This window comes from Lasiosphaeria miniovina (genome assembly GCF_030549165.1).
Source record: "Lasiosphaeria miniovina strain SMH2392-1A chromosome Unknown B0T26scaffold_5, whole genome shotgun sequence".
NCBI lineage: Eukaryota > Fungi > Ascomycota > Sordariomycetes > Sordariales > Lasiosphaeriaceae > Lasiosphaeria > Lasiosphaeria miniovina.
The window spans coordinates 1,544,214-1,570,924 of NW_026848224.1; the positions used below are offsets into that span (position 1 = coordinate 1,544,214).

At 58.8% G+C, this 26,711-nt stretch overlaps 11 protein-coding genes across 11 annotated transcripts; 8 read left to right on the forward strand and 3 right to left on the reverse strand.

Annotated features, from left to right (window-relative positions):
* Nucleotides 1-1,829: 1,829 nt before the first annotated feature.
* B0T26DRAFT_715344 (UbiA prenyltransferase family-domain-containing protein) lies at nt 1,830-3,659 on the reverse strand. The gene has a single exon (XM_060442240.1). It carries the CDS (start codon nt 3,558-3,560, stop codon nt 1,893-1,895), a length of 1,668 nt encoding a protein of 555 aa, XP_060294143.1. The 5' UTR covers nt 3,561-3,659; the 3' UTR covers nt 1,830-1,892.
* A 913-nt stretch (nt 3,660-4,572) lies between these two features.
* B0T26DRAFT_345668 (uncharacterized protein) lies at nt 4,573-5,674 on the forward strand. The gene is made up of 2 exons (XM_060434520.1): nt 4,573-4,899; nt 4,952-5,674. The coding sequence occupies exons 1-2, from the start codon at nt 4,701-4,703 to the stop codon at nt 5,386-5,388; spliced, it is 636 nt and encodes a 211-aa protein (XP_060294144.1). The 5' UTR covers nt 4,573-4,700; the 3' UTR covers nt 5,389-5,674.
* A 3,176-nt stretch (nt 5,675-8,850) lies between these two features.
* B0T26DRAFT_345684 (uncharacterized protein) lies at nt 8,851-12,690 on the forward strand. Its single transcript, XM_060434521.1, has 2 exons — nt 8,851-10,953; nt 11,009-12,690. The coding sequence occupies exons 1-2, from the start codon at nt 9,051-9,053 to the stop codon at nt 12,553-12,555; spliced, it is 3,450 nt and encodes a 1,149-aa protein (XP_060294145.1). The 5' UTR covers nt 8,851-9,050; the 3' UTR covers nt 12,556-12,690.
* Nucleotides 12,691-13,342: 652 nt separating this feature from the next.
* On the forward strand, nt 13,343-14,202 carry B0T26DRAFT_345687 (uncharacterized protein). Its single transcript, XM_060434522.1, has one exon. The coding sequence runs from the start codon at nt 13,439-13,441 to the stop codon at nt 13,883-13,885; it is 447 nt and encodes a 148-aa protein (XP_060294146.1). The 5' UTR covers nt 13,343-13,438; the 3' UTR covers nt 13,886-14,202.
* An 86-nt stretch (nt 14,203-14,288) lies between these two features.
* Nucleotides 14,289-15,144, forward strand: B0T26DRAFT_813108 (uncharacterized protein). The gene is made up of 2 exons (XM_060447324.1): nt 14,289-14,985; nt 15,050-15,144. The coding sequence occupies exon 1, from the start codon at nt 14,422-14,424 to the stop codon at nt 14,896-14,898; it is 477 nt and encodes a 158-aa protein (XP_060294147.1). The 5' UTR covers nt 14,289-14,421; the 3' UTR covers nt 14,899-14,985; nt 15,050-15,144.
* B0T26DRAFT_345753 (Oxidoreductase, molybdopterin-binding domain-containing protein) lies at nt 14,780-17,531 on the forward strand. Its single transcript, XM_060434523.1, has 2 exons — nt 14,780-14,985; nt 15,050-17,531. The coding sequence occupies exon 2, from the start codon at nt 15,062-15,064 to the stop codon at nt 17,132-17,134; it is 2,073 nt and encodes a 690-aa protein (XP_060294148.1). The 5' UTR covers nt 14,780-14,985; nt 15,050-15,061; the 3' UTR covers nt 17,135-17,531.
* A 663-nt stretch (nt 17,532-18,194) lies between these two features.
* On the forward strand, nt 18,195-18,650 carry B0T26DRAFT_345755 (uncharacterized protein). The gene has a single exon (XM_060434524.1). It carries the CDS (start codon nt 18,302-18,304, stop codon nt 18,584-18,586), a length of 285 nt encoding a protein of 94 aa, XP_060294149.1. The 5' UTR covers nt 18,195-18,301; the 3' UTR covers nt 18,587-18,650.
* A 64-nt stretch (nt 18,651-18,714) lies between these two features.
* B0T26DRAFT_677239 (uncharacterized protein) lies at nt 18,715-19,170 on the reverse strand (the record flags this gene model as incomplete). The annotated part of the gene is made up of 2 exons (XM_060440080.1): nt 18,715-18,893; nt 18,999-19,170. 2 exons carry the CDS (start codon nt 19,168-19,170, stop codon nt 18,715-18,717), a joined length of 351 nt encoding a protein of 116 aa, XP_060294150.1.
* Nucleotides 19,171-19,832: 662 nt separating this feature from the next.
* On the forward strand, nt 19,833-20,880 carry B0T26DRAFT_741762 (uncharacterized protein; the record flags this gene model as incomplete). Its single annotated transcript, XM_060444010.1, has 4 exons — nt 19,833-20,034; nt 20,105-20,158; nt 20,289-20,539; nt 20,776-20,880. The coding sequence occupies 4 exons, from the start codon at nt 19,833-19,835 to the stop codon at nt 20,878-20,880; spliced, it is 612 nt and encodes a 203-aa protein (XP_060294151.1).
* On the reverse strand, nt 20,809-23,484 carry B0T26DRAFT_715370 (uncharacterized protein). Its single transcript, XM_060442241.1, has one exon. The coding sequence runs from the start codon at nt 23,112-23,114 to the stop codon at nt 21,147-21,149; it is 1,968 nt and encodes a 655-aa protein (XP_060294152.1). The 5' UTR covers nt 23,115-23,484; the 3' UTR covers nt 20,809-21,146.
* Nucleotides 23,485-24,725: 1,241 nt separating this feature from the next.
* B0T26DRAFT_780644 (uncharacterized protein) lies at nt 24,726-26,393 on the forward strand (the record flags this gene model as incomplete). The annotated part of the gene is made up of 1 exon (XM_060446693.1): nt 24,726-26,393. A coding segment is annotated over one exon (1,611 nt), but the record flags the coding sequence as incomplete, so codon positions are not given.
* Between the last annotated feature and the right edge of the window lie 318 nt (nt 26,394-26,711).

Here is a 26,711-nt window from a genome sequence, read left to right on the forward strand (position 1 = left end):
ACGTTTGATGCAACATTGCTTTGCCAGCTGGGCAGCCTCTTGGGTAGGTTGTTGTTTATCTGTAGTGCATACGCCGGGGGCGTGGTGATGATTACCGACGGAATCGCCGTTGGATGTTTAAACATGTAGTGGGGTCTAAAGTGCAAACCATCCACCTAGTGGAAAGGAAAGTGGCCCGGGGCTAGCAACCAGCTAGAAGCTTCCATGAGAACATGTTGCGAATTCAATATAAGGGAAATGGGCTAGGGGTAGGTTATTTGTAAAGACGGCAAATAACCCAAGGAGAAATCGTTCCCAAGCCAGACTAGACGAGGTGCAAGCCCCCCCAGGCAGCCACGAATCGGCATGGAAGTTACACAAAGCTGCTAGTAGGCTAACGTCTCCGTACCTTATTCCCTCCTCTCTCCGCCTCACTCGGGGATTGTCGGGGTGCATGCTGCGTAATAAGTGCCTTCCTCAGATATGGTAAGGTGGAATAGATATATGGGATGCCACAGTCGAGCGAGCTTCTTTCCGCTCCTTTCTTCCGCGCCACCGCCGCCCTTCCGTCAAAAACGGCAAAATGCCATGGAATATTTGGATCGGAGAAAAACACCGCCAAGAAACCCACCGCCCAGAAACCCACTCGCAGGCCTGGGCACCACACCTAACCCAAACCAAAGTCGGCCTAGAACCCAGGCTGGACTAAAACGAGCTAAAGAAAAAGAGGCTCGAGAAAGCAATTGACGGACGGGAATAACGACACAACTTAATCCTCCCCCTGAAGAAATGTGTGTCCCATAAGGTAGGTAGGTAGAATGTCTCCATCAGCCGAATCTAGGTCGGAAAAAAAGAGTTTTATCAGCAGCCCGCCCGCCTCGTGTGCGCGTCGGAGGACCCGCCCCTGCCGCCGCCGCCAGCAGCACAGCAAATATCCGTCTGACCAACAAACAACCCTCACACACACACACCACACCCGAACGTAACACATAGGTAATAAATAACGATCACTAAAAAACTGCCCGACCGGTGTCGGACCTATAGGTAGAGTTTCATATGCGCGTAAACACTAATAATTAACGCGGAAGGACAGCGCCTTGCGGAAAGGGGGAGAGTGGAGAGAGTGAGAGATATGTTGGGCTGGACTTCCATTGATTTGGTTCCATTTTGCCTCCCACAGTTCCAGGTTGTAATTATATAGCTTCCAAGAAAAGAAAGAAATGCGGGCTGAAGAAAATAGATGAAAGTCCCCACGACTTCAACTGGGAAGTGAAAAGACAGGGACCCAATATCTATTCACCTAGCTATATACCATTACCGGTGGTGTCAAGTCGAGAATTTGGGATGTATTATACAGAACCCCCCGGGATCGGCAATGGCGATAACAAGACACTCTCACAACTCACAAGGCCTCCTTTCCCTAATAAGATATCCAAGAAGATTATGAGAGCTGTATCCCGATCTCCATCTTCCGTCCGAGCAGCCTCGTATACCCGTACCGACAGGCCACGGCAGCCTAAGACAGATCGTGTGCACACATGGCCTGGCATGGGATTCAGGCTTCAATCCCAAGTACTCCGTACGAACCTCGGGAATCACTGTAAATAAGTGAACTGTACGTGACGTCGGCGCCACTTATTTTGATACGCGTGCGGTAATGAATGTGACGATGTGCTCGATGCTATATACATACATACATACCTAGGTATACACACCGTGAGAACCAAAATAGAACAAGAGAAATAAAATAAAAATAAAAGAATCGACATTTTTTTCATGTTCCTATTACATACACCAGACAGCTGCAGCAGTTGTAGCAGCAGAAGCCACACCCAAACCACCCCCCCCCCCCCCCCCAAAAAAAAAAAAGCCTTGCGAGTGACACTCGTGTTACCTCTGCCTACACAATCTTGCTACAGGCCTTTCCCACGGCCCACGGGCGGAGCGACGGCAGGGCCATCATCGTCCTCCCACTCGCCGTCCTCGTCACCATCCTCTTCGAGGGGCTGGCCGGCCACGCTCCTCCAGACGCGGGCCCACATGCCCTTCTTCTGGGCGAGGGCGAGGACCATGACGACGGGCAGGTGCCAGACGCTGGCCCAGAAGAGGCTGCGGGCGCTGCCGGCGAGGCCCTCGAGGCGCCAGAAGCGGACGGCCTCGCGGACGAGCCACAGGTTGACGGGCAGGCTGGTGGCGGCGAAGGACCACTCGGTGATGCCGGCGGCGCAGAGGGCGGCGCAGAGCGGGACGAACACCAGGCTGTAGCGCAGGGCGACGCGGCCGTTGCGCGCGGGGTTGGTCCAGGCCAGCATGCGCAGGCCGGCGGCCTTGTACTCGTCCCGGATGCCCCACGACAGCGGCATGAAGTGGGGGAACTGCCAGGCGAACAGCACGGCAGCGAACAGCCAGCCACCGGTGCTGGACCCGTCGGCGGCGAACAGCAGCTCGCGCCACGTGCCGTCGGCCACGGCGCTCTCGCCGGCCGCCGCCGCCCAGCCCATCAGCGGCGGGATGCCGCCGACCACGGCGCCGACCCACGTGTTGGCGGCCGACACGCGCTTGAGCGGCGTGTACACGCCCGCGTACAGCGCGATGTTGAGCGCGCCCAGGAATGCCACAGTCGGGTTGACGCCCAGGAACAGCGCCGCCGTGCCGGCGAGCCCGCAGCCGATGGAGAACAGCACGGCGGCGCGCGTCGTCAGCAGCTTGCGCACCAGCGGCCGCGCGCGCGTGCGGCTCATCTTAGAGTCGGTGTCGGGCTCGTAGAGCATATTGAGCGCGTTGGCCGCGGCGGAGCAGAGCGTGGTGCCCGTCGTGAGGAACAGCAGCGTCAGCGGCGAGAGAGACGGCGCGTCGAGGGCCGAGGGCGAGAGGAAGGCCGGGACTGGGTAGAGAGCGTAGGGCACCATGGCCGACAGGACGACGAGGACGGTGAGGCGCGGCTTGGAGAGCGAGAGCAGGGCCGAGAGGTGCCGCCGGAAGGAGTGGGCAGGGTGTCGAGCGGCGACGCTAGCGAGGATGGAGGAGGCATCGGGGGGGAGGGAGGCCGTTGAGTCGCTGGGGAGTGTTGTTGTCGGCCCCACGCTGCTCGTTATTGTAGGCTCTAGATTGGCGGCATTTTGTCTTGCAGCCTGCCGCCGGCGGTGCGGAAGGATGTCCACGGCTTCGGCGGTGGCGGCGGCGGCCGATACTGGGGCAGCTGAAGTAGCACCGGTGTGCTGCTGCTCGACACTGGTAGTTGGTGGCCGGCCTAGGCTGTTAGGGGTTGGCCTGGCATCCCGGGTGCCATTGGCACGCGTGAGGAGACTGTTTGAGAGAAAGTAGCCGGCGCTGAACTGCTTCCGGGGGAACGAGGCTGGTATGGAGGTCGAGGTCGAGGCTACGGCTGAGGCTGAGGCGCTGGGGAGCGAGGGCTGGGAGAAGAGCCGTCTTGCAGTTGTAACAGTCGTAGACGGCGCAGACAGCGACAGTCGCGGCCGCGTAGTCGTTCGTGGTGCAGATTGCCGCAGAACCCGTCGCGTGCATTGCCAGCACACATTGTCTAGAAGACTGGGTCGAAGCCCTGGTATAGGCGGCCGCATCGTCGTTCACGCACCGGATCGATCCGCCATCGCCGCTCTTCCAGTCAATTGGCTTCGAAGCTCGCCAGGCAGGCTCAGCGGTGGCTCCATCAAAAAACGGCTGCCAGCCCACCCGTGCTTGTCGAGCTTGTTGCGCGCTAAAAATTAGAGCTCCTGAGTCAGCCTCTTGTGGCTGCACACATGTGGCTCTCCGCTCTCCCACGCTAACGGAAGCTGGAACCATCCATCCACTCCACAATTTCACTTACAGGGGCATTACGCGCTACTGGGGTCACACAACCGTCATCCCTGCGGCAGCCTTGGATCAGTCCGATCAGAAACAAGCACCACTCACTACTGGACCGCTCTCTGAAGAAATTCACAATCGACATTGAGGAACGTTCCGAGATGCAGGTACGCACCGTTCCCTTCGTCGAAGTTAGGTAATTCCCAGGACTGCATGTCGCCATTCGTGCGATTTCGGGCTGCAAGCGCGGATGGGCTCCCCTGAACGCCCTCCCGCACCTGTTTTCTCCTCTCTGGGCAAAGCGTCTAAGCTGCCAATGACATCGCCCGCGCACCGCCAACAGTTCGTCCTGTAGCAGCACCAGCCACTCAGAGGGAAACGGCGAGCGTAGGCGCGCCCCTACATATCCTCGTCAGCATCCTCCGTGATGCCTCGTGCAGACGCAGACGAGCAGCACAAGCGGTCCGAGGTCGGTTCCAGATCGTCGGAAACGACTCCGAACTTATTACGTCAGAAGGTACTTTATTGCATCATCCAGAGAAAGCAACCCGGAAACCTCCTTTTCAGCTCTGGCAGACACCGCCCCCACCATGCACTCAGTTCCTTCGCCTGCCTACGTACCTACTTTGTACTCCGTACAGGATCCGTACACGGCTGAATCAGCCTCGGCTTGGTAGGCTATTCCACCATCCCAACGCTGGCCGGCATGAGTATCCGTGGCGCCTCTGGGCGGCTATTGTGTACGACGAAAAGCCTGCCAATCGCCGCCGTGGCAAGGACCAACGCAGATCCGGTGTGAAACGCCCGCCCCCAGGCCCCGTGAGCCTTCTTTCAGAACAGACTGCAGGCCGATGCGCTGAAGTAAATGCCCAGATTTTGCAAACCTAGCTTCCTTCGCAGCCGGCGGAAGAACGATGTCCAAGTTCGTCACTCATGGCAGCCGTGCAGGCAATGCCTCCTCCTTCTTTGTGCGTCCAGGACAGAAAGAGGATACGCTGTTGGGCAGACGGCTAAAACACCACGACAGCCCCTCAGCGGCTAGACGTGCTGTACATTTACTTGTACATACATGTATTGCTGCATTGCCACACACATCTGCAGGTACATACAAAGGTACGTTTGCAGGTTTGAAACAAGCAAATATGAACATTTACAGTCTTCACAGCCCTTTCCGCGTCAGGAAGCAGATCCGAACAGCCGTCCGACATATGGCGGACCTCCTCGGGTGCGACCCGGCCGTCTATCAGGGGACACTGCGCACGAAACGCACTGCCAGTAATCAGACTCCGTTCGGGCGTCTCGAGAGGGCCGGATCGCAATGGCGATTCGAGAGGGCCGGATTGCAATAGCGATATTGCGGGGATTATTTCTGGTTCGGGAAATATTCCTCCCCCCTGGCCCCTGGTCCTCTGCACTCCGCATGCTGGTCCTCTGGGATGCCGCCGGCCAGAGACCGGACGGCCGGACTTTTGGGCCGGCTGGCTGGCTGGCCTCGGCAGGATGGGCCACACATCCCCAGGTTTATGGGGTTACATCGCTGTCGATCGGAAAATCCAGTCTCTGATGTCGAGGTTTCCCCGTGCAAACTCGGCTTTCTGCTAAAAGTCGACATCGTGAAACAGTCGACTTCTGCGTCGAACTGACTGTTGACCGTGTTCCAAACTGGAGCGCGATTTAGTTCGCGTCGAGGCACGGCCGACGTCGAGAACAACAGCATCAGCCGCAGTGGCGGTAACACGTTACAACATATTCGTTGCCACCAACAATGTTTCGTCGAAGCACAGCCCGTGAAGGTAGGCCCGGTTCTTTGCTCTCGTGATCGGCCGCTTCTTTGCTCTGTTTGACGCGCCACGTGCAGAAAGCAGCCCGAAGAGAAACCCGGAAGGCTGACTACCTGCGCTCCAAACGAGAGGAAGTTACAGGTCTGGCCCTGGATCTGTTGGCTTGAGTGGCCTAGCTTGTAGCTAGAGGGTCAAACTGTGGTCGTTTACTGCGCTGCTCGGTCGAAGAAACGATCAGTCACCTGGAGACCATAACGCGGGCCTGGCGCAACCAACACTGGCACTGGAAACATGACGAGCGGAGCACACAGCTATCCGTCGGATTTACTTGTGTTTAGTTCACATAATCTCGAGGAACACGCATCCACTTTCCTCAAACGACTCATCTCAGAGTCAGCCACCGGCCGCATTCGCACAAATATCCCGCCCACCTGGGAAGGATATAGTATTACCACCGTGTTTTTGAGACGAAAGGAGCAACGACTGCGACGCTGACAGTCCGCGCCATACCGTGTGCCCAGAGTGGATCAGGCGGCACTTGCAGCGAACGCAGAGAACATGTGTGTTTTCTTGGTGAGCGAAACAGCACTTGCGTATGCTACCAAATCGACTGCGTCCGCGTCTGTGTCTGTGGAGTTTCGGCGGGCCACGGCCCAGTATATGTCCGACAGTTGCTGAGGGGCGCGCCTGAGGCGGTCGGTTTGTTCGAGGGCGGCACAGCGCCAACAGCTCTCTTCCTTTGCATCTGTGCCGCCGCGGCAAACCATATTTTCCGCCCTGTGCTGACTTGCGCTGAGGCACGCGACACATGTGATAGATGCACACGCGCGCGCACACACGCACTTCGTGCCCCTTATCTGTCTGTCGCGCACATGTGCGCTAGATAAAACCAGCCAAGATCGCGTCACCTGCCCGGTCCCGAAAAGCGCCAAGCTGCCAAGCACGGCACGCCGGCTGTTGGGACACTATAGTCCGTCGGAAACCCGGCGCCGGGGTTTAGCGCTTGTCCCTTGCGGCGCGGCGCGGCGCTGGGAAACCCCAAACGGAGAGAACTCCCCGGAGCCGTTTCTTGAGTAGGATGCAACCGCGGGCTGACAGTCCTGAGGTGTCTGGATAGTGAGAAAGACTGGCCATCAACTTCGGTGTGTAGATCTGGGGACGTGGATTGTATCGTGCAAAGACCGCGAGAGAGAATGTGACTTGTAGACTGTGAGTTACACCCTCAGCAATGTCCCCTTACCATATCCTGCGCACTTGGCACCAAAAAGGAGGGATAGTATATCGCCACCTCGTAATTGTGGGCATACCCTGGTTTAGCAGCGCATCTCTGTAGGCTCTCTGTAGGCCTGGGTAGGTAGGCAGGTATATATCTGTCTAACTCCCAAGGGATTAGGAACTGGTTCTTGACTCTCTTGAGCTTCAATGCTCACAACCGTCAGTAGAATGAATCAAAAAACAAAAATGAAAATTAATCACGTCGGTGTCGGCTTGGCATCACTTTTCCAGTGCTTTTGCAGTGTTGGAGTGCAAGGGTGCCCAAAAGTAGACAGGATCGAGGATCGAAAGAGGGCAGGAGTTACGGAAAGCTGTACACTGCGCTGCTGTTAAACGATTGAGGAAAGAACGACACACTCCTGGTGCTCGATCCATCACAGAAACCCCAAATCCGGAGATCTGGCAAATTGTTTAATGGACTTAGCAAGCAAACAAACCAAGGCACCTACACAATCCGATTCTCCGTGCTCTAGAATGAACCGCTGAACAAATGATTTACTTCTCTCGGACAAACACCATCCATAAAGCTCAAGGATGCATCAGTCTCCCAGGGCAATAAGCCAGCTCTCTCTCCGTTTCTTTGGAAACCGCCATGCCAGAACATTGCATTGAATGCGTTGTATTCCATTGCCGGCGAGAACACCTTGAAAGGGATGCCGGATTTCTTTCATTGTTGGCGCGCAGCTCCTCTGGCCTCAAGGGCAGAATCGGTTACTTTTTCCGGAGGACAATCCAGACCCTTTCTTTGGCCATTAACGGCGTAAAGTCCCAGTCAGGAACTCATTTTCATTGTTCCCGTGGACTGATGCTATTACGCATGCAGGTAGGGAAGCTTCGTATCTTCATTCCTCGGGAATCCCGCCCAGAATCGGCGACAAAGACAGGCAGCACACGGCCCGCAAATTGGTGTAGCGCAGCTTCGCTCGGCTGGCATGCTGGCCAGACACATGGTCCTCGAGAAAAATCTGAACGCAATCTGCAGTTTGCACTAACCGCCCCGAGGCTGTTCTGTCATCACCAGCAGCCGGCGACTCCTTTTTCTTTCTTTGTTACCTTGTTTCTTGAAATGTTGTCTACCCCCTCTCATCCCCGCGTGCCGCCGCGAGTCGCTTCCTTTCCACTCTTTCTTTCTTCCAGCTTTTTACCCAGTTCAAGGTACACGGCCCCATTACATTGCGGACAGCGACTGCACCCGCCACTGGATAAACCCCTTTAGCTTCGCCCATCATGCCGTCCCTCTGGAACTTTTCGCTGTGGCCGAGTTCCAGCCGGTCGAATGGCGACCAGGATCCGCCACCTAACAATGCCCCGGATGGCGGAGGTTTGAGGCCCTTTGGTTTTGGAACGATGAGGACGAACCGGCGGTCAGTCGGCTATCCGGGTGGGCGGTTCGTGGGGAGTGATGACGAGAGCCCGGCGTCTGGAAGTAGTACGTCGGGTGGCTACCGCCGCGGCCGGCCTAGGGTGAGAACGACTAGTTCGCGGTCAGCTACGAGCTCGGAAGCGCAGAGGAGACGCGAGGTGCATGATGAGCAAAAGCGGCAGAGGAGACTAGAGAAGCAGCGGCGCAGAGCTCTGCTCGAGAGTTTCAAGAGAGACAGAAAGCTGGCCCAGGAGATGAAGCACCGCTGGTGCCCCGAGATCCTGCCTACCGACCCGAGATTCACCAAGATGATACGCGAGTTTGGCGAGCTGCTCAGGGAGCCGTCGACAACCATCAACGACATCCTCGAGACAAAGTTTGCGCCGCCCGAGCGCGAGCTGCTTATCCCGATGGACCGGCGCGGCAATCCGGCCTTGGCCAGCATCCAGCAGCAGAACAGGAGGAGATATCGAGACCTCCTGAGATCGGCCAGGTTCAAAGACTGGGCCCCGCGCGCCGACCTCGCCTTCAAGTTTACCCTCGCCTACTTTGGCCTGCCCATCGAGCCTATGACGCTCGACTTCCCCCAGCGCGCGACGGGATGGGACCGAGACGACCGGCACTCTGATGACGACTTCGACGAGCCGTTGCTGGCGGACCGCGCAAACCCCGACATTGGAAATCTTCGCTTCCTGAACGGCTACAACGTGCGAGCCTTTGAGAAAGATAGCTTGCGGAGTAGGTAGCGCCTTTTTTTTCCCAACAAATATTGGGCAGTCATACTGACTGATGGTTTGGTCGCAGCTCCGGATAAGCAGCTCGAGGCGTACTATGCGTTTGAGAGCATGCGAGCCGGGCCCAGGGGGTGCCGAGACTCGGAGGAATTTCTTGGCCTCCGTGGTGGCGAAATCGTCACCGACGAGGACGAGGATGAGGACGACCAGGAGACCGAGCCGTTGGTAGAGTTGGATTCGGGGCTCGACTCGGACTTTGACTCTCCGGGCTCCGTCGAAAGACTCCCTCCTAGGGGCACTGCCAAGGCCGTCCAGACCAGGTCTGGCAGGCAGCCTGCTCCGGCTGGTCGACCCACTACGGCGCGTGGTCATGGTGGGGCCGTTCGCCCTGATCCGGTCTTTCGCGCTCCGGCGATTGGTGATACGGCCGTTCGCCCTAAACAAGAGGCTCGTATGGTTTGGGTCACCAAACCCAGCGCGCAGGGCTTTCAGACCCCCCTTCAAGGTGAAAGTGGTGGTGCCGACGGGCGGTGGATCCCTCTGTACGGCTTCCAGGGTGTTGTTTGGTTTCAAGTCGATGCGCTCTACACCTTTGTCGACGCTGTCGACAGGCTGCTTTGCCTGGACACGCGCGCCGGCGTCACTTACAAGCTCTACCTTTTGGACAAGAAGATAGACTACTCGAAGCCAGGAGAGAGGAAGAAAGCCGACAGGAATCGCAACCAGACCATCACTGTTTGGTGCAAAGGGGTTGGCGACTACGGCAACGACCGTGTCGCGTGGGAGTGGGTTCTCGACAAATACGGCAATGACTTGTTGAGGAAATCGGAAAGCCCCAAGGTCCTTTTCCTTGGCTGCCCTGGGGATCCGTTTCCCATTGAATGGATGCCAAATGACTCGCATGGTGTTTTAGAACTCGCTCTCGCCTGGGACAATGACAAGACCTTGAACCGACCAGACGTGGCGTACCTCCGCATGCCCATGAACCACCGAGACGTGCTCTGCACCAACCAGTTTGGGCCCTGGATATCACAGGCCTCCCGCGTGCTGGCCGCCGGCCGGCTCCCCGATCGCCCAGGACGACCTCCAATACCCGACGCCTTTATCACGCTCAAGAGTCTGAGAAACTCGCTCGGCTCGTATGGCGGTCTGACATTTCCTCCCCAGCTTTGGCATTATATTGTCGCCTCTTGGGAGGCCCAGAACAAGACGAAGGGGGGAAGCAAGCGAGTCGAGCTGCTGGCCAAGTCGCCTCAGGTTAAAAGGGGAAGAAGCGACGCATTCCTCGTCTTCCTCCCGGGGCAAAGTCTGTACAGCGACGCCAGGGTTCAGTATATCGAACACGACGAGTTTAGGGATGTTGTGTCGGTGCGTAACACGATTTTGAACCTAGTCATTGAGTCGTTGGGTGAAAAAAACCATGACTTGTTCCATTCGGTCGAGGTGCACCTCCCGGGGGAATCCTTCTTCGTGCCATTCGTCCCGCAAAAGGATAGTGCAGCTATTGTCATTCCCATAGAGGCCTTATTCGCCAACAGGGGCGATACGGAGGCCTTCAAGCCATTGGTAGCCCGCCTGGTTCAGTGGAAGCTGTGGCTCGAGAAGAAGGCTCCCGGGGGCAAGTTTGGGGACGGGCTGAGCGTGTTTCCCCAGTTCATCGCCATTCGTCCCGTCTTTCACGAGTACACGGTTACGAACGGGGCCAAGTCTTTGGAGTGGAAGAAGAATTTGACCTCTCTCTCTCAGTTTAGGCTCCTGGCACGGAGTCTCTGGCCCAAGGGGGCGCTTGGCGAGGGCGATTTCAACTTTGTCATGACCCAGGGGCGCCAAATCAAGAAAATTGACGCTGAAATAGACAGGACCACCGAAAAGAACGACGACAGCTCGGTCTCGAGCAAGCCCCTGTTTTTCGTGACAGCGGAGACGCAAGAGGCCGAGTGGGAGATTATCCGCAAGCTCATAGTCCATCCTAAGATCTACATCTATCACCTGGCGGATCGAGATCTCGAACCTAGTAAGACGATTACGAAGCTGACTGGCTAGAATTTATCCATGCTGACCTGCTACAGTATTCACTCCGGACCAGGTCTTTGGCTATCGCGACATTTACAGAACCCGGAATCAGTCTCTGGTATACGGGCAACCGGGACTGAGTGAGGACATGTACCCCCCCTTTACTCACTATCACGACTGGCAATTGTGGGGCGAGAACATCAACGAGCACTACCAGACACTACAGCCGTGGGACGAGCAAGGTAACGCAGACGCCGAAATCGAGGCGCTACGAGTTGAAAGCAGAATTATTGGCAAGGAAAGAGGACCCAGGATGCCCGTCTTCTCACCGAACCCTCCGCCGGAGAGGTTGGGAACCGCTAACTTGCCGGAGAAATCGGCGAGGCGGCCAAAGCAACGCCCGCTGGGCGACATGGAGAAGGCGCAGCGCTTGCGAGAGCTGAGCTACGCCCATCCGCTTAACGTACAGATGAACCAATCCATACCCATCAACGCGCCGCCCGTGGATTCGCTGCTTCATCTGGGCCAGGACAGCCTGCCCGTCGTGTCGCTGGCCGTGTTGACGCCGACGGAGATCCGCCGGCTCCAGAAGGACTATTTTGAGTTGCGCAGCATCCTTCTCGGGCGCAGCCAGCGGTGTCCATACGCGGGCTGCGGGGCCATGTTCTCCGTCAACAGGCCGGCCGAGATGCAACGGCACCTGCGGAACAGGCACACGGCTGAGAAGTGCAACTTTTGCGACGAGGCGCTCTACGAGCACTGGCCCCTCGAGCAACGCTACGAGCACTTTGTGCTAGAGCATGAAGAGATCTTGGGCTACCTCAGGGTCGGAATCCCAGACCAGCAGGTCGACCTGCGTGTTCCGAAGCTTGCCCCCGGCCACGAGCGCCACTGGAACTACTGCGCGCGCTGCGGGCGCGACCACCACACCCTCAAGGCCCGGGGAGACCGCGCCTACCACGACTCCGTCTGCCACCCCGGAGTCGGTGACCAGCCCAACTGGAAGCTATGCCACGACTGTGGCAAGCACATCACAGTGGGCCGCGAAGCAGACCACGAGCACCTCGCGCCGCTCCAGGGCTCGCCGTACTGCGACAAGTGCGGCCTGCCCCTCGGCCTGTTCTCGGAGGGCTACCAGATGAAGCACCGCGCCTTCTGCCGGGGCTACGGCGCCAACGACGCCGGCCACTGCCCGTGGTGCGCCATCGAGCTCGAGGGCGGCATCCTGGAGCGTGGCGAGCACATCGAGGACTGCTCGTCGCGGCCAAACGACGATTTCGTCGGGCCTATCGATCTCGAGACACTGACCTACTTCCGGCAGAGGAAGGCTCGGAAACGACACGAGGCCGAGGCGGAGGAAGAGGCGAAGGAAGAGGATGAGGAAGAGGATGAGGAAGAGGATGAGGAAGAGGATGAGGAAGAGGAAGCGGTTGAGGAAGCGATCGAGGAAGAGATCGAGGAAGAGCGCCAGGCACGGGGGAAGCGACGGCAGGGGCCGGCCAAGGCCGCCGAGGATGCGCCGCTGCCACGGAAACGGCGGAAAGCGGTGCCTTCGGTCTCGCCTGAAGAGTCTGACAGAGCCCTGACACACGAAGAGAGGTGAGCGAGTTTTCCGACCCATTTATTCACACACAAGTCTCCTAACCCGTGTTGCAAAAAAACAGAGTGGCGAGGCGAAGACGCCGCCGCATCCTGGACCCCAACTACCGGTACCGTCCCGAAGAAGACGTGGACGACTCGGAGGGCTCGGTCAGCGAGGAGGGCATCCTCGGCCCGCGCAGGAACGTGGCCCAGGCTCAAGCTCAGGCTCAGGTTCAGGTTCAGGCTCAGGCTCAGGCGGCTCAGGGTCAGGGTCTGGAGCAGGCTCAGGCTCATGCTCATGCTCTGGCTCTGGCTCAGGCTCGAAATCAAGCAGCGGAACCCTCGCCCGACGCCGTGCTGGCCGTGCCTCCCCCGACGCCCGCAACCGCCGGCCTTCCTGCCAAGACGGCCAAGCGCAGACGCGTCGCCAAGGAGCCTCCTTCTCCTCCTACTCCCGGACCAAAGCCGGGCGCGACTGTGCGGGCGCCCGCTCCCCGTGCTAGGCGGGGCGTTGCTAGGAAGTGATTTTTTTATTAAATTTGTTGTTGTTGTTGTTGCTGTTACTGTTTAGCCTGGCTTTTTTTTTATTGCCTCGGTTGGCTGGGCTGGGTGGGCTGGGTGGGCTGGTTGGATGGGGTGGTGTTTTGGAGATGTATGGAGTGTGTTTGTTCTTATTCTTGTTGTTTGGACTGATACATACGTAGCATAATATGATATAAGTCCCTACCTTACTTCTGGAGTGCCTCGGAGTGCGAGTAATAAATAGACTGTGAAAGGGTAGATTGTGGCGATGCTGGTGGGGGAGTATAAATACTCGGTTAGGCATGACTATCTTACCCAAGGCATGTCGATGTCGACTTAGGAAGGTACCGTAAATTACAAGCATTCGCACTCTCATAGCCTGGATGGAGTGTTACTCGCATGTTTGGACATGGCTAATAAGCTGGCCCCTTTTTTTGCTGTGGGTGTTGGGTGTTGGGTGTTGGCGTGGATGGTTGGCGTGTTTGGGCATGGCTCACCCCTTTTTTGCTGTCGGTTGTCGGGAGACGCGTTACTGTAGCTGCTGCGGACGGGATCGGTACTCGTCAAGGTTACGGGGAGGAGGAGAAAAAAGACGGCGGCTGGATACCTACTTGGCCAAAGTACGAATAACCTCGAGGCAGAGGATATTCTCGGGTTTACCTACCAAGACGTCCTTAGCCAGATTCATAATCCTGCGCATCCATACGAATTGTCTTGTTTGTATAGTTATAGGATTTCGTCTGCTTAAGGAGCCCACTGGACCACTTAATGGTCCATGCACCACCAGCCTACCCCCCACCATAGATTTTCGCCTGCGGGCAGATAGCTGAGATTCTTCAAGCAATCCACCACGTTTTCCAGTAAACTGTGCACCTCGCATAGTATTTCGTCTTGTTAAGGAGCCTAGGCCATGCTCAAGGAGGGACGTCTACAGTTAGATCACAAAGTGAGTGAGACGGCTTATACCCATCACCACGCATTCACTAAAATAAACACAGCGAAGCATTTGCCGCGGTGCAGTAAAAAGTCAAACGATTGGACGGCATAAGGAATGTATTTGCGAATACCCCGTACAGGATGGATACCATCGGATGGTGGCGCCGTCGGCAGCGCCCTAACGGTCTAACCACCTACATAGTAAGCAGACAATTTAGGGGCTGCATCAGCTGGCCAATCGCGGACTGTCCCAGCTAATGAGAGCCCTTCCGGCTTCCGACCGGCATGCGAATGACAGGGGGGAGCTCCGTCGCGTGACACGGCCTGACGTAAAGCCAAGTCACCCACAGTGCAGTGCAGTGCAGTCAGTGTCCTTTTTGCGATCCGGCTTGCCCTGCCAATTGCTTTTCTTTTTCCCCTTCTAGTTCGCATGGGCGGTGAAGGCAGCTCGTCCGAGCAATTCTGTTTCTGCTCATTGCCACTGCCACTGCCAATTCTGTTTTTGCTCTTGCCACTGCCATTGCCATTGCCACTGCCATTGCCATTGCCACTGCCATTGCCATTGCCATCGTTATTGTTATTGGTATTTGTATTTGTATTGGTATTGGTATTTTCCAGAAATCAGGGAAGGTACTCCGCCCTGTACTACATACATACACATAGGTACACGGTGCCCTGGTTAGGATCCGAACAGGGAAGCCCCAACCTCGACCGAGCCTGTCTGACCGTGACTCCTACTCCCGTCTGCCAGGGCAGAATTAATCCGCCAACGGCTCCGACTCCCGACCTCACACACAGCCTGTGCCCTTGCCCTCGCCTCGCCGCTGCCGACCCATGCCCCAATGTCTCACCGCCGTCATGCCGTCCACCGCCAGGTCGGCCTGTTCTTGTTTGCCTGCGACCTTGACCGTCTGACACGGCGAGCCAACCTCGGGCTCGACAAGCGAGAGCATTGCTTGCCTGCTTCACACTATGAAATGAAACTATAGATTACGTGTGTCCCCCTTGCTGCCCGGCCCTCTACTGCTCGCGCGCGCTCCGTCCTGACATGCCACAAGACAACAGCAACCATGGCTGCAACCCGCGCCCCGACGCGCGCCGCAGTCGACCTCCTGAATACGATGCGCTCACGGCACGGCCCTGTGGCGGCGCAGTTCCGCAGTCTTCGATGCTGCCCCAAGCTCCCTGCCCGCTCCCTGCACAGCACAGCCGCCTGCCGAGCTATCGCCGACCAGAAGAAGCCAGAGCCAGCAGGCACGGAGGACCACGCCCGCCCTAGGAATGCGCGGACGGCGCCTCTCGGTCTGCTTGTAGGCAGCGGCTTGGTCAGCGGCTTGCTGGCGTCGTTCTTTGCCCTGTCCCAGCCCGCTGCCGAGGCCAACGGCGACGCGGCACCGCCCCAGACCCACACGACCCCGGCACCGACAGCCGGCGACAGCCGCGACCCGTCGCTCCCGCGCTTCCGCCTCGCCGACGTCCGCAAGCACGGCGCCGCCTCGGCCCAGCCGTGGGTCACGTACGAGGACAAGGTCTACGATATCACCGAGTGGGTCGGCGCGCACCCTGGCGGCGACGTGATCCTGCGCGCCGCCGGCGGCAGCATCGAGCCCTACTGGAACATCTTCTCTATCCACAAGGCCCCGCACGTCCGCGAGATCCTCGACCAGTACCTGATCGGCTACATCGACGCGGCCGACCTGCTGCGGCGCGAGCACGAGGCCATCGAGGACCCCTTCGTGGCCGACCCCGAGCGCGACGCCCGCCTCGTCAGCCACACGGCTCGGCCGCGCAACGCCGAGCCACCCACCGACGAGCTGACGCGCGCCTTCCACACGCCCAACTCCCTCTTCTACGTCCGCAACCACATGTGGGTGCCCGTGGTCGGCGAGGGCGCCGAGGGAGACGAGCACGCCGTGACGGTCGAGCTGCCCGACGGCGAGACGCGCCGCTACACGCTGGGCGAGCTCAAGGCGCGCTTCCCCACGCACCGCATCACGGCCGCGCTCCAGTGCAGCGGCAACCGCCGCAGCGACATGACGAAGCAGGCCACGAAGACTAACGGCCTGCAGTGGGGCGTCGGCGCCATCAGCAACGCCGAGTGGGAGGGCGTGCGGCTGGCCGACGTGCTCGCCGACGCCGGGCTCAGGGTGGCCGACGCCCAAGCCGCGACTGCCGTGGCCAAGCCGCCGCCGCCGCCGCCGCCGCCGCCGGACGACGACTACGACGACGACGACGACGCCCCCCCGCCCGCAAGCTCGCTGCACGTGCAGTTCTCGGGCCTCGAGGCGTACGGGGCGTCCATCCCGCTGGAGACGGCGCTGGACCCGCGCGGCGACGTGCTGCTGGCCTTTGGCATGAACGGCGCGCCGCTGCCGCGCGACCACGGCTTCCCGCTGCGCGCCATCGTGCCCGGCCACGTGGCCGCGCGCTCCGTCAAGTGGCTGAGCAAGATCGCCGTCGCCGACGAGGAGAGCCACAGCCAGTGGCAGCGCCGCGACTACAAGGGCTTCGGGCCCAACGAGGGCGCCTCGCCCGACTGGGACCGCGCCAAGGCCATCCAGGAGATGCCCGTCACCAGCGCCATCACGGGCGTGTGGGTGGGCCGGGGGGCGGACAAGGCAGCGCCAGGCCCTTCGTCCCCTACTGGAAGCAACGGCGGGGCCGGAGCCCAACCCGTCACCCTAGAGGGCTACGCCTACTCCGGCGGCGGGCGCGCCATCGCCCGCGTCGACGTGAGTCTAGACGGCGGCAAGTCGTGGGACCAGGCCGCGCTCGTCGACGACTGCGCCAGCGGCAAGTGCCCGGGGAACCGCGCCTGGGCGTGGACGCGCTGGCGGTACAGTGGACGGCTGCCGCCGGCAGAAGCCGTCACTACTACTACGGAACCCGACACTAACGCGGGCGGCAACAAAGCGTGCACGACTCTCGTCGTCAAAGCCACCGACGACGCCTACAACGCCCAGCCTGAGACTCACGCCTCCGTCTACAACGTCCGCGGCAACCTCGCCACGGCCTGGCACCGCGTCAGGCTGTGTCGGCTGTCTGCCGGCGCTGTCGAGTGGGAGACGGACGGCTGTGGGTTTGTGAATGGGTCGCGGAAGAGGGGAGCAGAGGGACAGGAAAAGGAAAAGGGGTCGAAATGAAAGAGGGGAGCAGAGGGACAGGAAAAGGAAAAGGGCTGAAATGAAAAAGAAAGGAAGAAGAGCTGGGAGACCCAGTGCGGCGCGGTGCTCAGTCTACTCTTGCAGTTTTGGGCTAGGGCAGGCAGGGTATCTATCTATCTAGCTAACTAGCCAGCTAGCTAGCTAGCAGTGACGTCTGTACTGATGTGTGTGTGCTAACAAGGTGTGATAATTGAGGGGGCTCAAGTTTGGGGACTGTATTATTATTGTACTCTAGTGTGCGAGCATTCATTCCCTTCCGAACTACCTGCTGTAATACTGGCAGGGTGGGAGTCAGCGGGTTGGATACCTAGGTGCCTTAACTAGGCTGCGAAAGGCTTGTCTTGTCTTGTTTTCTTTCGTTTGTCTTTTGGGCTTCTGTTGTTTGGCGAATAGACATTGGCGAATAGAGAGCGGGAAATGGAAAATAGGACAGATAATTGATTATAGATGACAGGAAATGTCGTCAACGTCCTGAATTTTGCCCCAGCTCCTCTCCATCACCCATCTATGTACATCGCGGGTTAAAAGGGATTTCGCTTCGCTTGGTTCTGGTAAGGTCGGGACGGCCTTGTGTCCATCCCCCTTTGGTCAGTCGTCCAGTCGTCCAGTTGTCCAGTCGTCCAGTTGCCCAGTCGTCCAGTTCTCCAGGGCTGTCTGTGAGGGAGTTTTCTACCCTCCCTCCCTCTTATCAAATTAATTAATTAGTTTCGTGTTTATATTGCATTGGGTTGGATTCAATTGGTATGGCCAGTGGATAGAGCGGCAGGCTTTGTTTATACTACGGTCTCTGTCAAGAGGCAATAGTAAAGTAGGTACCAAAGTAAAGGTAAGTCTGTAAATAACGATGTATAGAGATGTGAATTGACGTGCTCGTGTGGTGGCACATGTACGTACCGTGTCGATACAGCGACAGAGTGTATACCTAAACACATCCTAGCCCCTGAACGGTTGTCATTAGTCTGAGTTCTTCCGTGCTTGGTGCCTAGTTAGTATCCAAGACCTTCTTCCTGACGCCAACTTGGACCAGAGACAGCCACAATGCCCTGAGGCTTTTCTTCTTGACTTTACAGCAAATCGATTTGTTATAATCCTTGTTACTCATCGAGCGAGGCCGGGTGGCGTTGAGACAAACGTTCACGGGCTGGGATGTACGTGCGTGTGTATATGTGTGTGTGTGCGTGTGTCATCAACATCAGCATTGCTTCCCTCGCGAGGGGCCGGCTCGTCTTGGGCGGGGACGTAAAAGGTGGGCCTAGCGAGGCGCAGGCTGACGGCTGGAGCATGTCTACGGGTGGTGGCGAAGCCCTTCTCAGGAGGCAAGGCGTAGCGTCCGGGGGTTTGGTTGGTGGCTACGACCTGGTAGCCGTCGAAGGAGCCACGGTTTCCGTTGTAACAGGCCAGCACCCGACGGGCCGCCACAGGGGAATCTGAAAATCCAAAGCTTGAACTTTGGTAGGAACCAGTGGGGGTAGTGGGCCATGAACAGCTCATGGGAACGTGTGCAGGGGGGCTGGCGAGGTGACGCGGATGCCGGGGACGTTGGCTTGGAAATGGCGCTACTAGAGGCTGTCACCGAGACTGAGCTCGCGCAGGTGCTTGCAGGTGGCCGAGACGGGCAAAAGCTCCAAGGGGTCGAGGTTGGCGAGAAGGTAGATAGTCAGCTCGGCCGGGAGCCGGACCAGACGGCTCGAGCCTGGATCGGCACAGGCATAGGGTTGACCCTGGTCTTGGTCCTCTACTAGGCCGTGGTTAGCAGCCAGGCCAGAAACAGGTGGACAATAAAGAAAATAGAACACGGTCGGGAATCTTTTCAGTGTCAGTGTCAGTGTCAATGTCAGTGTACTTGCCCTTTGCCTTGTCGACCCGAGGGCGCGGCGACTGACTCGGCTTCGGCCGAGGATTCGTGCATGCTTAGCTCCTCCATCTTGGCTGCCCTGGATCCGAAGCTTGCTACTTGCGAGCCGAGCGGTCCCGAGAGTGAGTCTGGAGGTAAGGTAGTCTAAGAGGGAGGACATGGTGGGGTAGCTCGGGAAATTTAGAGCTCGGGAAATTTAGAGCTCGAAGCTCGGTAGAGGGGTACTGTACCTAAGGCAGTCAACCTAGCTAAGGTAAGGTACCTGTAGAAGGTTACCAGGGGTGCTCACACGCCAACGGCAACGGCCCGGGTGATGTGCAGCAAAGTACGTACCTACTACCTAGGGCAGAGACTTGAAGGGACGAAATCACAATAGGCGTATATTGTAGGTATGTACGTGTACCTAAGTTCCTGCGCAGGTTATATTTAGTCTCTTTCCACAGATCCTCTGATTTCGGGTGGGTCAAGAACGGTACTTGCACAATAAATACTGTGCACAGCCAAGGTACCTTTACCCCGCCATCTCCCATGCCATGATTGGATTGGACTATAAGCTGCCACTCCTGCATCAGGTAAGAGTACAGGACAGTACATGCCTTACCGACATTGCAAGCACTCGATAACCTGCTCGACATATCGTTAGGCTGCGACAGTGTTCGATGTGATCTTGATCAGTCCCCCAAGGTTTACTCATCCCCGTCTACCAACTCCTTCACACGACAACACAACACACCCTTCCGCCTCGACCCAGAAACAGAGTAACTTCCTGCCAAGCCAGTCCCAGCGCACACACACATCAATCACATGCAGATATCGGCTAGGATGGCGTCTCTGCTGCCGCTGTTCCAGGACATCTGGCCCATGATCATGCCGTCGTCCATCTCCGTAACCAAGGCCGACGACATACTCCCGCCAGCCGCACCACTGCCGCCACCGGGGGAAGACGACAGCGCCGCTGCTGAGGGGCCGCGGGTCCTCAGCCGGGATGCAGTCGTCAACAAGACGGACAAGATGTGCGCTACCGGTACGATTAGACTCTCCTTCCAGCGCTAGCCGGCAGCAAGCTACACAACTGACCGCGACTGAAAATGCAGTGCTGCTCGTGAAGCCCATGTCCAGTACTACCGTGCGGCACCACGGCGAGCAGGGTTCGTAAACGCCTTACCCCTCTAGCTCTCCGCTACTCCATACCACATACCAACCCTTACCCACTCGACCCCTATCCCCCCCCCCCCCAAAAAAAATAACTCACAACCCCCACTGACACATGGAAACTAGAAGCAATAATCTACGCCGCCTCCGGGCACGGGGGTGTGCTCCTTTCGCAGCCACCCGACGAAGCGCTCGACGCAGGGCGCGACGAGCCGGAGCGGCACGCGCTCGATCCGGGCGATTTCGCGTTCGTGCCGGCGTGGACAGAGCACCGGGTGGTCAACGAGTCGGCGACGTCGGACGTGGTGTGGGTGGTGACGCGGGCCGGCGGGGGGGTGCCGGTCGAAGTGCAGCTTGTGGGTTGGGGTGGGGCGCAGGTACAGGTACAGGCTGCTGCGAGGGGGGGAGTGGGATTGGGACTGGGGCGGGGGCTGGGAAGGGGACCGGGATTGGGATTGGAAAGGGGATTGGAAAGGTGATTGGGATGGGGGCTGGGACTGGGAAGAAGGATGGGCGTGGGAATGGGAATGGGCGTGGGAAGGGGACCAGTGATGGGGTTGGGAAGGGGACCAGTGGTGAGGTTGGGAAGTGGACTAGTGATGGGGTTGGGAAGGAGAAGGAGAAGGAGAAGGAGAAGGAGAAGGAGAAGGAGAAGGAGAAGGAGAAGGAGAATGGGATTGGGATTGGGAAGGGGGGCGAGGGAGAGGGTGTGGTTTAGGGGCTTGACTTCCGATTGGCAGGCCACTGTTTGAGCTCAGATGATTTACTGTCCTTTTTTGTTTCTTGCAGCACCTTGTTTTTCAGCTAGGAGGCTTCAGCCATGTCGAGCAAGCGGGTGGCGGTCTAACACTGCGGCGGCACGCCTACGTTACCCGGAACTGCAAATATGTACATGTACGATCAGACACAGACAATATATACACCAGACACCACTCTCGCTGTCTACATACCAACTCCAATCTAACATCTACGCAACAACATCGTCTATCCGTGCGCCTCCCAGCAGAACCTCCTCACCACCTCGACAACACGACTCCTGTCCTGGCGCTCGTCAAACACCTGCGCGTGGTCCAGCTGTCCGAACCACAGAATCTCCATCTCCGACGGCGCCGTGTGGTGCTTGAACGTGCCGTCCCTGTCCCCCGGGTTCCCGCTCACAAAGTCCCGGCTCAGCTTCTCCTCGGGCACCTTGGCAAAGTCGCCCTCGCTGGCCAGGTACATGGCGATGGTGCGGGTGTCGACGATCAGGTCTCGGCCCGACAGGCAGACGGCCACCTTTCTCTTCTCGCCGGCCTCTGTGGCGAGCTTCTTGGTGCTCTGGCTGCCGCTGCCGCTGCCGCTGTCGCTGTCGCCACTACTGCTGCTGCCCTGCGTCTCTGCGCGGAGACGGCGGCGGCTCAGGCTGTTGCCGCCGGCTTCTCTCTTCTCCTCGCCACCGCCCTCGCTGCTCCCACCACCCTTGAGCTCCAGCAGCTCCTCCCGCCAGATGATGTTCTCGCGCCAGAAGAAGTGGCGCGCCAGCGTCTCGGCGACGCCGAGGTCCATGCTCGCAAAGTACCACAGCTGCCACTCGTTGGCGGTGCGCGGGGCGCGGCGGGTGAAGTTGTAGGCGACGTCGGGCAGGTGCAGCAGCAGGGTGACAGGGTCGACGAGCACGGCGGCGCGCACGCGGGGGCCGAGGTCAGGCGACCGCAGCATGTGCGTCGTGAGCACGGAGCCGTAGCTGTGCGACACGAGCACGAAGCTCATCCACTCGGGGCCGTGCTGGGCCAGGATCCGCGACATGTCCCTGACAAACTCGTGCTGCGTCAGGGGCCGCGACGTCAGCCGCGTCGAGATGGGCAGCACCTCGAGAGCGATGACGCCGACCTGCTTGTCGTCGCCGTCGTCGCCACCGCGGCTGATCTCGTCCAGGAACCGCGTGTACGGCCACAGCCCGACGCCGATGCCGTGCATGAAGACGACGGGCAGCCGCGTGCGCGACCGGTGCAGCCGGTACCAGTAGCCTACCTCGGACGAGGGCGAGGACCGCAGCGCGCGCTTCTCAAGGCCGCCGCTGCCGGCAGCACCGACGCCGACATCACCGCTCGCAAACCGAGACAGAGACGAAGACGGATGCATGGCAGCGGCAACGGCTCCGCGCAGCAGGCCGGTGGGTGGGAAGACGGCGGCGGCCCGGCGCCACAGGCCGGGCGGGGCGTAGTAGGCGAAGCCGTTGAGGGCCATGGAGGCGTGGGTGATGAGGTCGACGGCAGCCACGACGAAGCCGTACCAGATGACGCTACGGTAGCGAGTATCGACAGCATCGAGCGTGAGGCGGAAGGCGCGGGCGGGCCCACGGCCAGGGGCAAAGGGGCGGCCGAGGAAGCCCTCGATCTGGCGCACGAAGCCGTCGATCTCATCCTCGCCATCCTCGCCATCTTCGCCATCCCCGCCATCCTCGCCGTCGAGATGCGCGCCCACGAGCGAGACGTCCCCGTCGAAAAAGGCCCACAGCACAAAGTCGCGCATGTTGTCGCGGCGGATGTGCTCCGAGGGCGCCTCCATGAACCATACGCGCAGGTACCGGTCCCAGTCGCGCACGTTGGCCGCGCACCGCGCGAACAGGTCCGCCCGCGACGCGCGCGACAGCCCCTCGGGGTGCGCCGCCTCCTCCTGCAGCCGCCGGTGGTGCGGCAGGTACAGCGCCACGGCGTAGACGGCCTCGGCAGCGAGCAGGGCCGTCACCGCCGCGATGGCTGCGGTGAGGCCGGTGCTACTGCTGCCACGGGAGGCATCGTGGATGTGGCCATGGCCGTGGTTGTGGCCGTGGTGTTGTTCGTGTGTAGGGAGGAAGAATATCTTGGCATAGAGCAGGGCGCCAAGAACCAGCGCTTCGATTGCCGGAGTGTATTGCAGTAGTATGATGGCCCCGCGGATGAGCACCAGGTTGAAAACCGACTGGTCCAGCATGCTTAGGTAGGTGGTACCTTATTCCTGCTTTTCCGAGACCGAGTTTGAGTTGGTGCTGGGTTGAGCCTGAGTTTGTCGGGATCGGGCTCTACGTACCTTATTCCAGATCGTAGCAACCTGGAAGCCTGTCACTGAATGAATCGTCGTGCGGTAGCACGGTGGCACGGTACGGTCTAGTGCCTGGGTCGCTCATGTCATGCGCCGAGTGGAATGCGCCTGTCCATAAGATAACCCAGGTAGGTACTATTCCATGTCGAGCTCGCTCGCTGTAAGTTGTGGCCCGACCTGACTGTCAAGTGCCAACAAATGCGTCGGGTGCATGTCAAAAGTGTTGGGTTGGGACGCTGCAGGCAGCCGCTAACCGTCCCTCCCGCGCTGTGGGTGCATGAACTTCAACCTTACCTAAGGTAATGCTGAGCTGAGCTGAGCGCTGAGGGTGCCCGTGCTGCGGCAGTAGTGGGTCGGTGGGGTTCAGTTAGCTGCGCGAGCTTGCTGTGAAGGTGGGTGATGTGATGACGTATGCGCCTCCATTTCGCTGGGGATTCTATTGGCCGACTGTGTTTCAGCTCTTCAACAATTTCTCCTCATGATTACCATAACTACTGCATAGGTCAGCACGTATTGGCCGATGCAAATTTGCTATTTATTTATTTGCGACCAAAACACTTCCTTAGACCAAATATTTCCACCTCTAATTCTAGCTATCCATGACGAATTAAATAGAGGAATATGTGCCAATGTTCGTCCAAGAGGGCCCTGTACCTCACATCCCCCCTCTTCAGCTTTTCAAAAAGTTAACCAACCAGATGACTACCTTATTGGGTACAGACCACGTTTTTCTTACCAGCGCTTTGAGTTGTGGCGAATACTAGACAGAATTCGAGATGCAGACAAAATTAAGCACGGAATACCCGAACCTGGATCGCCGAAAGCAAACCGAAACTCAAGCCGAGGCTCATGCTAATTATTAATTAATTAACCTGCTTGCCAAATCTTCGGAAAACTTGCATTCACTGTCATCCGTGATCCTCATCCATGGCCCTTGATATCGGCTTCGCGGCTCGGGTTGCCGATAAAAGAAAGTTGTACCGCAACAACCGGCAACGGGTCGAAACGACTCGGTTGCTGTTCATCTGCCAAAAACATCCGGCTCTGGGAACGTTGTGGCGTAAACTGTCAATAGTGCCGGATCCGAGGCTTAAGGTTTGCTTCCCCAAGTTGTGTATGTGAAAAGGTTGTCCGCAGCGTGAATCACAGTCCACGGGCAGAGTTCGAATCCTATCTTGACCGACCCACGACCACCAGAGTCTGAGTCTGAGACGGCTGGGTTAGACACCTGAAAGCCCTTTTGATCCCACCGTCTTGCCACACTTTATATCTCCATCTCGGGCTCCCCGTTTGAATTCGCCTCCTGTGCTGCCCTCTCACTTCCTCCTCCCCGGGAAGAATAACTGGTACCCGAGCCCACGCGATTCTCTTCGTCCACATCCCTTTGTCTGTAGCCCTGGCCTGTCCGCCGCTTGTCCATCATCATCCTCTTGGCTCTGAGTTCTTGAAAACCTTGTCCTCTCGGTGCCCTAGCCCCAGGCCCATCACACAGAATCTTGCTCAGTGAGCGTCCGTTCCCTACAAATACCTGCTGCCCCTTTTGCGTCTTTCCCCAGGACCCAACTAGCTTCTCTATTTCGAGTCTCGTTTCTGTCACAAACCAAAGCAAACCATAAGCACCACATCATGCCCGCAATCATGCGAGGGCGTCGGGCGGCGGCCAAGGAGGTTGAGAGCGTCAAAGTGGCCGAGAGCGTCAAGGTGCCGCACGACGAGAGCGTCAAGGTGGCCGGGAGCGTCAAGGTGCCGCACGACGAGCCGTACCTCATGCAGATCCTCCACATGCTGGGAGAAGCCGAAGCCAAGATCAGCACCGGCGTCACCGATCTGTCCCTGCCGTTCGGCCACCAACCGGCCGCTCTCGCCACAAACAAGACCAACCCCTTCCAAGACTACAATTCCGTCCTGCCGGAGGGACTGTCGCGCGACCACCCGTGGGCGATGCCGCACATGGACAACGGCGAAACGTTTGCCTCGTGGTTCCTCGTTGGCGCGGTGCCGTTGTTCCTGCTCGGCATATTCCTCTATGACTTTGTGCTGAAGTGGCAGAGCGGCGAGACGCAGCAGCAGGCGCGGGAGATGCGCGACATGTTTATTTTGCTCGGCAAGCTAATCTACAAGGCCATTTTCGTGAAAGAGGAACAGCCCGGCGAGTCCAACAGCCCCCCTTTTAGCGGAGGAGGCGGCGGTGGCGGCGGCAACCTCTCCGGAGGCGAGAAAGCAGCAGGGGCTGGCAACAGCCAGGACGGCGGCCCGAACCCAAACAACCTGAACCAGCAGATGCAGCAGCAGCATCCGTGGCCCAATCTGCCCGGCAGCAGCAGCGGCGAGAGCGGCGGCAGCAGCAACACCAAAGTAGCCCCCGCCGCCCTCGCTGCCGCGGGATCCTCGTCGCTCAACGAAAACAGCCTCGCAACGCCATCAGCGCCGCCACCCACCGCCTCGACGTCCGCCGCAGCCTCTCTATCGCCCTCCTCGTCTTACGCCACCAAAAGCCGCAGAAATTCGAACCCGGCCGCCGCGCCCACCATCTGCTCATCCACGCCGCGCACCGTCCTCGTCCCCGCGTCCCTCCTCGCGCGCCCCAACACGGCAGACCCCGTCCTCGCCACCACCAGCGCCATGCTGCTAAACCCCGGGCTGCTCGACATCACCAGCAAGCCCGCGCCGCCTCCCACACTCGACACCAAGACCTTCATCGCCTCCACCGCGCCGCAGCTGCTGCCCAGCCCCGTCACCACCGACGACCACGACCGTTCGGACTCGGAGCCCGATTACAGCTTTTTCACCGGCCTCAACAGCAGCGCCAAGGACCAGGGCAAGAGAACAGGCAAAGACAAGGCCGCGGGCCACGGCCACGCGCCGTCCGCGTCAGAGTCTGCTGCCGCCGCGCCGGCGGGTCAGAAACCCGTCCGCGCCAGCTGGCTGAGCGAGTACCCTGCTGCAGTCGCCGCGGCGTCGGCGCCTGGGTCGCTGCGCGCGAGTTTGGTGATGGCTAGTGGGGGTGGGAGTGAGAGTGGCGGTGTGAATGGTAGTGGAGGCGGTGGCAATAGGGTGGATGCCAAGTCGGGCGCTGTGGCTGTTGGCGGCGGCAAGCGGGCTAGCGAGCTGTGATGGGTGGGTGGGTGTGTTTTGGTCGATTGATTTGGTCGATTGATTTGGCTTCGAGGTTAGTGATAGGGTGGACGGTGTGGCTTTCTGCGGCGGTAGACTAGTCACTGGTCACTGTCAGTGGCGGGATCGAATGGATTGTGATGGACGGGACATGGTGCAACGGCTGATCCAGACCCAGGTACCTGATTCAAGTTGGGCTGGACCGACGGCTTGCCGAGAGGCTTTCTTGTATTTGTTTCTTAGTTGGGCTTGCGGATGGTCGATGCCAATGCACAATTTGTATGTGGTCATGTCCATCCCGGCCCCCCTACTCAGCGGGAAGGATTTTGCGCGCTTCAACAGACACATGCGGCCTAAATAGTATCGAGGTCTCGA